Source organism: Canis lupus, chromosome 31 (assembly GCF_048164855.1).
Source record: "Canis lupus baileyi chromosome 31, mCanLup2.hap1, whole genome shotgun sequence".
Lineage (NCBI taxonomy): Eukaryota > Metazoa > Chordata > Mammalia > Carnivora > Canidae > Canis > Canis lupus.
The window spans coordinates 24,365,885-24,380,137 of NC_132868.1; the positions used below are offsets into that span (position 1 = coordinate 24,365,885).

General features: G+C 41.3%; 1 protein-coding gene across 1 annotated transcript; it reads right to left on the reverse strand.

Annotated features, from left to right (window-relative positions):
* Nucleotides 1-95: 95 nt before the first annotated feature.
* GMNC (geminin coiled-coil domain containing) lies at nucleotides 96-12,046 on the reverse strand. The gene is made up of 6 exons (XM_072808140.1): nucleotides 11,509-12,046; nucleotides 11,088-11,444; nucleotides 9,224-9,376; nucleotides 7,492-7,580; nucleotides 5,921-6,037; nucleotides 96-4,163 (listed from the first exon to the last, which is right to left on the reverse strand). Exons 1-6 carry the CDS (start codon nucleotides 12,044-12,046, stop codon nucleotides 3,543-3,545), a joined length of 1,875 nt encoding a protein of 624 aa, XP_072664241.1. The 3' UTR covers nucleotides 96-3,542.
* Between the last annotated feature and the right edge of the window lie 2,207 nt (nucleotides 12,047-14,253).

Consider the following 14,253-nt stretch of genomic DNA (forward strand, 5'->3'; position numbering starts at 1 on the left):
TATTATAGATGAACTCATTACAAACTTGACTCACATATAATTAGAAATATTAAAAATCACAAACAAATCAAAATCACAAACAAGTCAAAGCCATTTCAAATATTAAGTGTTAAATTATATTTTACATTTATAGAACATCCATCATAAGAATCATAACTGGACGTCTGGTTTTGTTCATGTAACAAAAGTGTAGATAAAAATATGACAAATATGTTAAGAAATATACTTACATCATGCATCTGTAGCTTGTAAACCAATTTTATTTGGTTTCATGAAAAATAAAGAAAAAATGATGCACCTGATATTTGCTCATGTGAATCTTTTGATAAACTGAAACAAGGGTAAATTTACACAAGGGTAAATTTGTGTATCCCAACTTTCTAGACAAGAAGTAAACTTATAAAAAATTATCACTGGTTGTCTAAATTCTACACTTTCCTTGAAACCTGTGTTGTAGGTTGGTTGTTGAATTCATTTGTCACACTGAAAAAGAAATTGTTTTTTTGAAATGGATAAAACAGAAGAGTTTTTTCCATTGATTCACAGGGTATTTTTCTTCCAGTTTTTCAAGATTATAGTTTAGCATCACTGCAGGTTTAAATTAATCTCATTCATTAAATGTCACCTGCATAACTGGGGCTTTCCAAGTGCCTTTATTTTCCAGATATTAGCAAGATACAAGTAGGATTTATTTTCAGATGATCAGAGAACATAGGAAATGTCATAAAAATTTAAAAATTGATGCCAGATACTAGTTTTTATGAGATGTTAAGTTGCTGTGCCCGCAAAGAACTTGACTCTTTAGTCCACTTAACATCCAAAAGCCTAATTAATGTTTCCTGGATAAAGAAAGAACTGCTAAACTCTAAAGGCTGAAGATTGGTCTGACCATATATATCATACAAAAGAGATGCAAATCGACATAATTATGGTTAAGACCTAGGAGAAGAAAATCCATGACTAGAAAATGTTACACACAATATAAAGGTATTCATCACAATCAAAAGTATTTAGTTTTTATTTCTCATTTTACATTAATAAAATATTAACTGTGGTTTACTGGAATGGCATGGCAAAACCATAAAAGAACATACTCAGGTGAGAGAAATTACCAGTTTCTCAAACATCAAAAAATAATTTTTTATACATAATGCAAATGAATATCAAATTCTGTAGCTTTGGTCACAAGTAGGTGTGGCATTTTTCTGTCATCCGTGGCATATGCCAGAGCAAATTACCATCATTTATCACAAGCATGCTGTAATTTCTTTAAACAAGGCTGAGACCAAGTTTCATTTAAAAATGATTACATTTTATGAGGCTCTGTTTTATCAGCCAAATGCATCCCGTTAAGCCTGGGTGTTTCCTCATGAGACATAATATATGATAAAGCACCCAAAAATGCAAACTAAATATTTGTTGACTAATCAATTTTGTTTTACAACTTGATCATTTAGACTTTTAAATTAGTTTGCTGCTTTCTTGATTCCTAGTGTATTAAAGTAAAATCAATTTTAATTCTTTAGACTTTATTCTTAAATTTGTTATTTTAAAAAGACAAATTTTACCCACCAGGGCACAGATATTGCAATGTAAAAGGCACTTCTTTGTTACTGTCTTTTTTTGTTTATTTGTTTTGTTTTTGTTTTTGTTTTTGTTTGTGTTTTGTTTTTTTGTCATTTGTTTGTTTTTAGGAAATAGAACATGTTCTATCTCTTCCTAAGTCATGAAAATACTCTGGAGAATAATATTAGTTAATATCTTAGATTTTTCTTATGGATTATAAACAAAACCAGGTGGTAACAAAACTTTATTAAACAGATTACTTGCCTGCAATGACCAAAATAAAGCAAAAACCAGAGTGCAACAACGACAAAAGTCATGTCTTGGGTACAAAGAATTCCGAAGGGCACACTCATGTTCTCAGGTATTGATGGTACAACTTGACTTACTGAGGCGTGGAAAAAAGAAAAACAGGAAAGAGGCAAAGATGGTAGATTTTATCTCTAACTGACGTTTTTTTTCCAAAAACACAGAGGTGCTCATCTTTAATATGTAAATTATTCAGGGAAGCATAGGATGCTTGCGGAGAACTAGCATGAGCACTAAGAATATTTTTTTTATTTAGAAAAAGAGAAATCTTTGATGTTAACATTTACATTAAATTTATGCACACATTTAAAAATCAATGACTCTATTTGTTAGATGCAAGTTACTCTCACATAGTCTGAATCAACCTACAAAATGGGCTCATACCAGAAAAAGAATACTGTGATCAGAGCAGTGATTTCTTGGGTTAACTACAAATGGCTCATCTTTAAAAAAGCATGTATGTAAAGCTCACCCAATGTACCTATGGTACTATCAAAACTAAAGAGAAGGGTGAGCTGGGATGGCAGCATTGGAGTAAAGCTGGTGGACCCAGCCTCAATTTATAGAATGCTAGTGATTATCTCATCTAGCTTCTGTATTCTGCAGCCAGGAAAACTGAATCTTCACACTTGGGAAGTAGGTTTCTCAAGGACACAGCAGAAAAGTGGCTCTAAGTCTCATGAGGGTGACCACAAGGTCTAACTTGCTCACATCACTACCCCATTGCACAGCTCCTGTACATGGCAGGTGTTGTACAAATATTTTGTGCAGGCCAATGAATGAAAAAATGATTATATAAATAAGCAAATGAATGAGGGAGACAATGGCAGAGCTGGGCTAGCCTATACTTGCAGGACCAGAAGTTTGACAGCATCTGGGCAATTAGGATCATGAGTAGTTACCTAGTCCCTCAAACATGCTCTAGTTGGAGTCATGGGGGTTAAAGAGGCAATGCCAGGTGCCTATAGAAGCTGATCCACCATGGAACATTTAATTCTCTTTAATCTTTTAATTTATCCGTGGTATTGCTTATTCAGTAGAGTTACAGCTCTTTGAAGAGACTCTGTCAACTCCACCACGGCATGCTTAACTTACTGAATTGCACTACACATAACACTGCTCCCATCTACATTACGTCTTTGGGTTCGATGATGAGCAAAGACACTTGTTTCTACCTCACCCTCACTACCTGAACACTCAATAACAGGCACTTGGAGCAATAATAGCATTCACTCTAAAGGCTGAATTTTCAGAAATGCAGGGGAGCAGGACAGGGTAAAAGTGAGAGGGGTGGAGGCTGTGAACATTTAAACTGCTTGATGAAAGAAGAAAAGCTGTTAGACTTGTTGTAATTGGAACAGCATGTGTAGGCCTCAAAGGAATACTCAGGCAATTGGAAAGTACCTTTTCAGGTACAGGGCAAAGGGAGGAAGTCAACAGCAGGTGTTGGTGTGCAAACAAGTCAAATTTAGGTGAAAGAAGGGTAGGCATGTTTCATTATGGATTCTTGGGAGCTGTTCTCTGCAGATTTAAGTGGGTAATTGAGAGTGACATTTAAAGTGGCAGGAGACAGTCTGGGCAAGAGCTTCTGTATTCCAAATAGGTTCAAGTGCAAGAGAAGTCTTTGTAAACAGAGTTTATGGCAGTCTTTTGTGATAGAAGAGGGGTCACTAAGACTGCTTAGGGACCCAGGTAAACTTCCAACCTCCCTCCTCATCTCGACAAACAAAGGCTTGTCCCTGGTGGAAGGAATGAGTTTTCACATTACAGTGAGGGCTCAGGGATGTGGAAAAGGCCATCTCTGTTTTATTGGGTGACACATCAGAAGTATAGTAAGGAGGAGTTTGCAGCCCTCCTGGAGGGTTTGAAAGTTGAGAAAGGAAGTGGAAATCTTCCCTGGGCCTGGCAGTGCTATGTGAGGGGGTTGCTCCGTCACCTCCATAGTTAATTGGCAGATCCTCCCTGGGGATATTTTCATAATCAACTGCACCATCCAGAAATGAGGGAAATGTGCTGGCAGTTCTTCTGGGATGAGAAAAGAAGGCACTGTAGTTAGCTGATAAAGTGTCATCGATGGTGTTGAGGTCTTTTAACCCAAGTGTCTGAAGAACCCAGGGATCCACAGGGGGCCCAGGTTGTTCTTCACAGTTAGCAAATTCACTAGAGAGGTTTCTCTTGGCATTTTTGTGATGGGGGATCTCAGGAGGAAAATATCTTTGCTCTCTGGGTTTCCTCTTTCTCTTTCTGAATTGTCCACATGCTTTGGAGAACTCATCTGATGACAGCAATTTCTAGGGAAGTAGCATTTGAAAATATATGGTCAGATAGTCAACCAAGATAATTTTCTTTACATTGTCTGCTTAAAACTCCTCCAAATACTTACTAGTCCCCTTAATTCCTTAGAAAATGTGATTAAAATTCTATTCTCTCTCTCTCTCTCTCATGTGTGCACATGAGAGAGCGAGCGAGCAAACGTGATTAGATTAGCTTGTTTCTAAATTAACATCTATAATGACAAGTTACTACCTAGAAACCATAACTCATGTTTTACTAATCATATAAAACTTGAAAGAAAGAAATAATGTCTTTAAATTTTCAATTCAGAGAAGTAATTATTATAATAATGACAATAATAGCAACTATCATGTATTGAACACCTACTATATGCATAATATTCTCATTTTATAAAATCCTCTTTAGTGAGGAAACTGAGACACAGGCATATTAGCGACTTACTAAGGGTCATGCAGCCTTGATTAAATGTAAGCCATCTGAATCTAGACAGAGTAACTGATTGAAACAATATCTAACACTGCTTCTTCTTATTTCATTAACTTTCATAGTACTCTCAAGTGACATGTATTATTCTACATCTTAAACAATTGGGAAAAGAGAGAGAAAACTGCTAATCAATATAATTTACTAATTTAATAAATGTCTCTTTTTTTTTTTTTTTTTTTTTTACAAAATGGTGGTTGGAGTTAGGAGCCCAAGCTTGTAACTGGGAGATATGCTCCTTTTCTTAAAAAGGTGACTGGATTGTAACTAAATTACAGAGGAATCAGATATGGTACCCTTTCTTCTTTGAACTATTATTTCCAGTGAAAATGGTAAGGAACATCATCAATTTAAATTAAATTGAGTTTATTTAAATAATATCAAATAATGGAGCTTGTCTAGCAGCAAGGTAAAGATTGATGACGAAAGAAATAATGATAGCAGAAGGGCAAAAAGATAACAAAAATACAAAACCCAGAGAAAGGAAGAACAGAAAGAGACTATGGACAAGCTATTTGTCCTTGAGTCAGAAATAGTCCCTTTGAAAAGTAAGAAAAAATGTTCACTGAAAGATGATGTCATCAGCAATATATAATGGCCAATCAAAAGATCTGGGCTCTAACCCTATTCATAACATTTTAGAGCTGGGGAGATTCTTAAAGGATCTTTTAGCCTCTGCATTTACAGAGGTAGGTGAGTGAGGCTAAGTGAAAGAGCAATTTACCAAAAGCCCAGCAGATAATTAAAAGAACCGAGTGTCTTTCAGATCTGATTCCCACTGCAATGTTCCATCCATTTAACTCTGTCTTTTGATTAACCTCTGTTGTCTTAGCAATTCCCTTGACTGATTTTTGATCCTGAAGCAACTCTTTTTGTAATATATGGCTAAAATCTACAGTCTAGAAACTTCCAAGAAATGATACATAAGAAGTCTTGTGAAAGTGCCATATTGGAACGCCTGGGTGGCTCAGTGGTTGAGTGTCTGCCTTTGGCTCAGGTCATGATCCTGGGGTTCTGGGATTGAGTCCTGCATCGGGCTCCCCGCAGGGAGCCTGTGTCTCTGCCCCTCTGTGTCTCTCATGAATAAATAAATAAAATATATATTTTTAAGAAAGTGCTGTATTTCTTTCAGAAAAATCCATTTAGCCTATGAATGCCTTTGAAGCCATGCGTCAAGTACACCTTCTCTACTTTGGTCAAGTCAGTTTTACCCCAATGATCTCCATTCTCAAATCACTGCTCTGCTCTTAGGAACAGGATGGTTACATACCTTGGCCTTTTCCTCAAGACATTTAACCACAGCAGAATTCAGGTATTGTCTGAGATGATTATTCTCTTCGTGTAACCTAGCGAGTTCTTCTTCCTTCTGCACTAGAGTGTCTTGGAGCTGCGAAAAGCATACAGTGGTGAAGGCCCCTCTACTCTATTGACTTTGTAACTGTATAATCATGCCACTGATCCTTAACCTGCTTAAACTTTATTATTATTCTATTTGTTTTATGAACGCAACCTCAGGGAGCCCTCGTCCTCTCAGGCCTAAATTCAATCTACACCCACCCACCACCTCATTGTTCAGTTTTGTGCTCTGAACCTTTTATTCACTGCAAAGTATTTGAAGAGATTATATGACTTTCAAAGTTGTAACCACAAGGGAATTGGGAAGGTATGTAGGAAAATGAGCTGCGTGCAACTGTTTAAATATAGAAAAAGGTGTTTAGAAAGTTTCACTAGACTCCTTCCTTGCATGTTAAGAAAAGATGAAAAACAAGGGTGGTGGTGGTTTGGCTTCCCTCATCCTCAGGCTAATCTGTTTGTATATCCACTAGATTAAATTACTCTCTCGGGAACAACAGCAAATAAAACATGGAAAATGAAGCAATCTTTGCAAAAATTTTATAATCATCATCCCTTCTCCAAGTGATAAGCTATGTTTATGTTTTAAAAATATTGTCACACTCAATATATCATTTGGTCTTTCCAACAGCCCTTTTTATGTTCCAACAGCATAAATATTTCAATGTCCTAGGCAAGGTAGAAAAGAAGATTCAAGAGGTCATATAACTAAGATGTGTGAAGTCAGGGCCTGACTGTAAATCCTCCTAGAGGATCTTATATGTTGTTGTTGACTTTGTTGTTGCTTGTTTTTCTTTTCTTTCTTTCTTTCTTTCTTTCTTTTTTTTTTTTTTTGTTGCTTGTTTTTCTTTGAGACATTGATCACCTGTCTTCATGTCCATCTCTGTGGACATATATCCACTTTGGTTCCAAACTGAAAGTCAACATATGAATTTAACAAGGGAAAAGAAGCAAAGTGACATTAAGGGATGAGGTTAAAAACAAACTACATGAAATGAAGTAAGTCACACTGAGAATGAAAAATACCATGTGATCTCACTCATAGATGGAATCTAAAAAAAAAAAAAAAAAAAAAAAAAAGAATAAGCAAAGGGTAGGATCAGACCTATAAATACAGAGAACAAATTGATGGCTGCCAGAGGGATGAGGGTAGGAGGAGCAAGATGGGTGAAGACTAGTGGCAGATACCAGCTTCTAGTTATGGAATAAATAAGTTAGGGGAGTGAAAGGTACGGCATGGAGAATAGAGTTAATGATATTGCGTAGCATTGTTATGGCGACAGATGGTACCCATACTTGTGGTGAATATAGGATAACGGACAGAGCAGTTGAATCACTATATTGTGCACCTGAAACTAATGTAACGTTGAGAGTCAACTCTACTCAGATGAGGAAAAAAACAAAAAGAAAGTCAAAGGAAAAAGGAAAAAGAATAGACTGCGTGGAGCATGTTGATCCAGTCTCAATATTCTGACGATCTACACATACCTGCTTATTTCTGTAGAGCTGAGAGGAAAGCTGAGCCTCTTCCCACGAACATGAGTTAGGAACAGGGTAATTGGAGTCACTGGATGATTCTTAGTGAAAATACCAAATGGATAACTGAGAAAAGACACTTGTAGTTTTTGTGTAATACAGAGTTTACTGAAGGATTTCAGACAGTTTAGTAGATTCAATTACCTTTCTAAAAATAGCTATTGCCTTCATAGAGGAAACAACATATTTAAAGCTTTCAGAAGGGATAAACATGCTGTGAGAGACAAATGTTTATAGATTATACGCTTAAGTGGCTGACGGGGTAAATCTTTAGGAGCTAAGAGGTCACATTTCTTCCTAATATATAAATTCCTGCCAGCTAAATTTATAAGAATGGGCCCATCTGCACTACAAATTCACTCAAATATGTATTGATCCTTCCCCTCCTTGGCATAGCATTGCAATTCCACCGTGTTTTCCAAATTTCTATCTTATCTTCTAAGGTGCAGTGCTCGATAACATGGTGTTTGGCTCCAGAATCGAATGCTATTCTTGATGCTACCATTTTTTCCCCAGATGAAAATCTCTGCCTGTTTGCTTGCCAGTTAAAGCTCACGGCGAGTGTTCAGAATTATAAGTGGTAGCGCTTCCTACTTTAAAATAATCTGGGCTTTGCCTCTCTGAAGACCTTGATGACAATCTCAAAACTGTACCCTGAACTCATGTAGTTCAAATGCCATCATTTGTATGTCTTTTATGCTTTTGTGAAGAGTTTTCTTCTCCATAGTTGATAGCAAACTCTACCTGCAAGTAAAACCCATGCTTGGACATGCTATATTGGTTTAGTTTTATTTTATTTTCTTCATCTAGTACAGTCTGACTCTTGCCCTTCTTTACAGAAACTGACATATTACTGAAATATTTTTGACTAAAGTAGAATGATGGATCAGGAGACAGGCATCAAATTCTATACAGTTTGGTTTCATATTCTTGGACTTTCTGTCTTCTCTACTGCTTGTGGTAGAAAGCTACAACTGAGCAACTCTCTTCCTGACACTTAAGTGTGTTTCAATATTTCTGAGCTTTTTGTTTATTTCTTCTTAAATTCATACACACACACACACACACACTCACACTAATGTGGCAGGATGAGGAGTACAGATACTTAATTCTGAAGTGTCGACCAGTTTTTCTAGAAACCAGAGTGTTAGCTGTGAATTCCTTTAATATTTAGAAATACTGTTTACTCAACCCCAGGTGAAAATTGATACGCAATTTCCCATCACAAAGTTATTTTTCCCTCCAAAGTTGAAGCCTTCTTTGAGCAAAAGGGAATTTTTTTTTCCCACTTATAAGACTCCACTCATAGGACTTCCTTAGGAAATAAAAGAGTCAGTTGGTCGTCTTCCTTGCTTCTCTTTTATACCCGGGGCAACTTTCCTGAACTCCAAAAGAAATGCTCCGCCTGGTATCTTGACTCCAAAAGCATCTCACTAGTGCTGTTCATAAAACTTTGACCCAACCCCAAATCCCTCAGTGGGCTGGATGTCTCCAAGAACTGTAAAGTGGGGAGACACATACTGTCCAGTGGACAAGGGGCAGAGTCCCATTCTCACTATGTGGCAAGTATAGAAAAGCAGATTAGTTCTCTTCCTCTACAGAGTTCCTGCCCATGATGCTTTGCAACCATGGGTGCTGAGAAAGGGCCTCAGACCCACCAGGAAAGCAGAAGAGCAGAACTTACCCTGTGCCTGTGGTGCTTGTTGGGGCTCTCTGTCGTCCAGGAGACCAGCAGCCCAGAAAGAGACCCAAGTCTCCGTGGAAACGTCAACACTAGATTCTGACGTTGTAGTGGAATACGGGCAATTATAGCTCTGGCCTCCTACAAAGTACTGGTCTTGGCAAGGCAGAACGGAGTTCTGTGGAAGTCAGTATGAGGGATGGGGTGGGGGTGGGGAGGGTCCCAGGGGATGGGGTGAATGGGATTTGGAGGGGACGAAGGGTGGGAGAAAGAGGCACAAATTACATGCAATGAATCAAAACCAGTACAGGTGTTAAGCATAGATTCCAGATTAATTCAAGTGGCCAAAATACATAATTGCTAAAAGGGAATCAGCTCCTCGGTTTACCCAGGACTTTCCTTAGGACCTCTCGGCAAAGAACAGGCTAGTATTGGATGGACCAAATTTGTAAATATCCAGGAGTAGTTTCTGTTGCCATGACTGAGTCATCTAACAGGCTGTCCAGGATCTAAGTAAAAGGAATTCTACTTAATGATTGAGAGACATGAGAACTATTTGGCTCTTTCTAGCAAACACCTTAGTTATGTTTCTAATAACCTTGAATGACAAAGAGCCCAGAATGCTAAGGCTGAAATGGAGTGAATATGACATGTGAGAAAATCTCTTTATTTTAGCTCCTTAGTTTCTGAATTATATAAACTTGCCCCATTCCTTCCTTTCTCCTTCCTCTGGCTTTAAAGGCTGCTGGATCCTGGGGTGGTCCAAATGGTTTGGGATGGATGTACGGATATATGGATACATTCCAGAGATAACTAAGTACATTTTGCTCCTAACTCTGAGCACAGGCACATATGGTCACTCCAAGTAACCGTATATCAAAGTTGAAGTAGGTTAGTCAGCCGAGAGAGCAGGCTCTAGGTCTCTCCAGCACTAGGTCTCTATGCCCTTCCAGAGTTATCTTGCCACTACTAACTGCCTGGCATGTATTCTCCACTGTGTTCTGAGCCAGTGAACACCCTCCTGCCCCCGACTCCTCAAACTTCAAACACACACTCTTTCCAAATATCCAAGCAGGGGCAGGTATGCAGCCTTCCTGGGTTAATTTGTACAACAGCCCATTCTTAATTATTTGTCAATGTTTAATCAGGTAAAAGCCATTCATTTCAGCAGAACCCAGCTTTGGACAAACTCTTTTTGACCACTACAAGTCTTTTGCTGACTTGAGGACTTTCTTGGGCATAACATAAACAGAGCGACAGCAAATGAGAAGAAGAGAGAGAGACACACAGAGAAAAAAATAATAATAATAATTAAGTCACAATTTGTTAACATATTCCCAGTAAGTCAAGTTTCGAAAAAGTCCAGTCTTGAAGCAAGTCCAGCTTGGACAGTGCAGACCAAAGAATTTCAGCCCGAAGTTTATCAAGGACTATTTTCTTTTATTCTAAAAGCATGTTCCTAGGCTCTTTCCCTGAAGTTATTATTGAAATCAGAGCTGAACTATTATGCAACTGACACCTGAGAAGAAAACACATCTCAGATACCCCTAGAGCAGCTCAAATCCAAGTGTCTGCAAATGTGTGCATAATCTAGGGGAAGAAGTGCTCAGGAAAGTGAGTGCTGGTATCGAAGGGAAGAAAGTTGGGAGAAAGTACAGAGTGGAAATAACACAGCGGGTGAAAGGATGAGAGAGATGGGGAGGGAGAGTGCGCGACGGGGAGAGAGGATGGGGCGCGGTAAGAGCAGGTGGGGCGGCGGCGAGGGCCCCTGGTCCTGGGCAGGTAGCAGAGAAATCTTGCGTCCAGGGTGGAAGGCATCCTAAAAGCAAAGCTCGCCAGCTCCCCTAAACGCCAGCTCCTCACTTACCATCTTGCCGGGGAAGAAGGCGCTGCAGAGGCTGAGCCCTCAGTTTTTCAGTAAAGCGGGTGGAAGCGCTCAATGGGACGGAGGGGAGGAGCCTGGGGAGGCGAGTTCTAATCTGCGGGAGCCCCGGGGGCGCTGGGGACTCCCGGCGGGCGCCGCCCCCGAGGTGGTGCGAGGCCGTCAAGCCCGCGACGGGCCGCCCGAGGCTGGGGCGCGGGGAGCCCAGGTCCCGCACTCGCCGGCCGCCGCCGCCCCCGGGGCCCCGACACCTGCGGCGGCGCTCCCGGCCCCGGGCTGCGCGGCTTCGGAACAGCTGTCCGTCCCGCTGTCCGTCCCGCTGTCCGTCCCGCTGTCCGCCCCCTGTCCGTCCCGCTGTCCGCCCCCCGTCCGTCTAGCTGTCCGCCCCGCTGTCCGCCCCGCTGACCGCCCCCTGTCCGCACCCCGTCCGTCCCGCTGTCCGTCCCCCTGTCCGCCCCGCTGTCCGCCCCGCTGTCCGTCCCTCTGTCGGCCCCGCCGTCCGCCCGGCCGTCCGCTCCGCCGTCCGTCCCTCTGTCCGTCCTTCTGTCCGCCCCGCCGTCCGTCCCTCTGTCCGCCCCGCCGTCCGTCCCGCTGTCCACCCCGCTGTCCGTCCCGCTGTCCGCCCGCGGGCGGCGGGGAGTCGGGGTGGGCGGGGACCGCGCTGCCGGCCCGACGGGCGAACCCGGCTCCCCGCGCAGGGTGGGGGTGGGGGGAGCGGACGGGGCCTCGGGTCGGCGGAAAGCCCCAGCGGGGGGCCCGGGGTGAGAGCGGCGCCCGGGGGCAGGGGGGCCCGGGGGGCAGCTCCGCACCTGCTGCTGCTGCTCGCGCGGGCTTCCTGCCCCCGTGATGGGTACCAGCCCACGGAGAGATGCTGTGAAGGGACGGCCTTTCCCCCTTCTAACGCCTGAAGTGGGTGTGAGATGCGCAGGGCACCTCTTATCCATTCTAGAATGAAAGTTTCGGGGAGGGGGGAGAGCTGCTCCTGCCCATTGTGTTCTCTGCTGTCTCCCAAGTACCCGCAACAACCCCTAACCTGTCACTGTCACGGGGGCTCAAGAAAGAATTAACGAAGCTGCAAAATTAAGAACCTAAAGTGTCTCTCTCTGTCTTGGTCCTATCTCCGCAACTCCTATTATGTAGAATAAGGTATTACAATTAAGAAAAAAATATTTCCCAAAGTATTTTATTCCCCCCATCTTTTTTTTTTTTTTTCCTCTTGCGTTTTATTCTCACAATTCCTATGGTGTTATAGTCCACAGGAGAAAAAGGAGTAATACCATTTTCAAAGCAGTCTGTCTACCACCACCGGCCAATTCTTGTTTCAAGGGGCAATAACCCAGGGGGCAGGTCCTCCTATTGTCCCTATTTCACAGGATGATGAATGAAGCATTGAAGAAAATGGACCAATGATTACACAGTTAGGATGTAGCAGACTTTGGATTTGAACCTCTGGCTCCAGCATCCTTGCTCCTAACTATCTGAATTCTGGTTTTGACTCATTGCACTTTATAGCAATTTATGTAATGGGCATTTTTGGACTGAATAACGTTATCTCAGGATTTGTATGTTGAATCTCCAACCCTTAATGTGACTGTATTCGCAAATAGGGCCTCACAAGAGAGAATCAAGGTTAAGAGATCATAAAGGTGATACCCTAATCTAGTAAGAAGAGGAAGAGACACCAGGAGGAGATGGTGTGCACAGAGAAAGGCCACGAGAGGGCAGGGCCAGAAGGTGGCCATTTGCAAGTCAAGGAGAGAGGCCTCAGGAGAAACTGAGAACCCTGCTGACAGCTTGGGTCTGGGACTTCCAGCCTATGGAAACGTGAGAAAATAAATTTGTTATTTGTTATTTCCAGAGCCACAGCCATCTTGTCTGTGGCTCTGGAAGCCCCAGCAAACTAATCCAGGCGTGTTGCACGGATGGAGAAAACATCAGATTCTGGCTTTGCATAGTCCTTTCTCTAAACCAGTTTTGGCCTCTATTCATTTTGCATTGGATTGTACTCATTGTACTCATCATCCAAAGCACTTAGCAATGGCTAACACCCAACAAATGCTCCTGAAGTGGTCTGTGTCCGACACTAAGGAAGCAATGGAAGAGGAAGCGGAGGAAGGCACCAGACTTGGTAGATAGCTTTTCTCCCATTCCATACTGTTTGTTCACAAGCTTTTTAAAATAAATAATACCAGGTTTGGGGATCACTGCCTGGAAGACTCATGGGTTACAGGGTTACAGGACATGATTCATTTCAGTGAGTGACTACTCTCACGACGCAAAGGATGAGGACACTCTGGCAATATGACCCTGAGATGATGGGGGAAACAGATTAAAACCCGTTTGGGTTATGAGAATTGATGATCTCATTCAGGGCAAAGAAAATCCTAATTAGTTTTGTGATGAGAACCAGGGGAAGAGAAAGGACGAGATTGAGTTATATTGTTTTCGGAAATTCATAAATTGGGTATGTGAGCCTCTGGAAAATATGATTTCTTGACTCTGAAAATGGCACTACAATGGACAATTAAGCAAGCATGACATGAAACAAAAGGACATAGGCTTTGGGTCCAAATATATCTGCATACCGATTCTTGTTCTACTCTCTGAGCCTGAAACACTTGGGGCTGTATTATCATGGTCTCTAAATTCTCAGCTCCTCTGGTATATTAAGAAATATGTACCTGAGAAGCTTATTAAAAGGCTGACCACTAATGCTTGGAAACTCCAAATTCACTGCCTAAGTCATGAATAGGAGCTATTATTGGTATGTGTAGAGTGCTCTTTGACCATATATGCTGCTGTGCCTTGCCTGTTAAAAATAACTGAAAATAAAAGCTACATTTATTAAACAGATTTTTTGAAGGCTGGATATGTTTTTTAAAAGTCTTTGATGGATTTTAGCACAGAGACGTTTCATAAATCATTAGCTACTTTAGCTTAGTGGGAGTGGGAGTGTATGTGGTGTTAGAGGATCTGTAAAGTTAAACCATGAAGACCTATTGACAATTGAACATAAGTCCCAAGATAAAGCTTACCTGAAATCATAAACCAATGGAAAATTTTCCAATTCCTTAAGGTCTGACTTTAGCATATCTTTTTATTTAAGATTTACTGCTTGGGTATAAACCTTATTTTTTTGTGTGTTTGAAGG

Coding starts and splice junctions, on each gene's coding strand:
- GMNC (XM_072808140.1), bottom strand. CDS start 12,046: ATGGATAAGAGGTGCCCTGCGCATCTCACACCCACTTCAGGCGTTAGA. Junction 6,038..7,491: donor AGCTCTACAGAAATAAGCAG/GTATGTGTAGAT, acceptor TGCTTTTCGCAG/CTCCAAGACACTCTAGTGCA. Junction 4,164..5,920: donor GTCTTGAGGAAAAGGCCAAG/GTATGTAACCAT, acceptor CTACTTCCCTAG/AAATTGCTGTCATCAGATGA.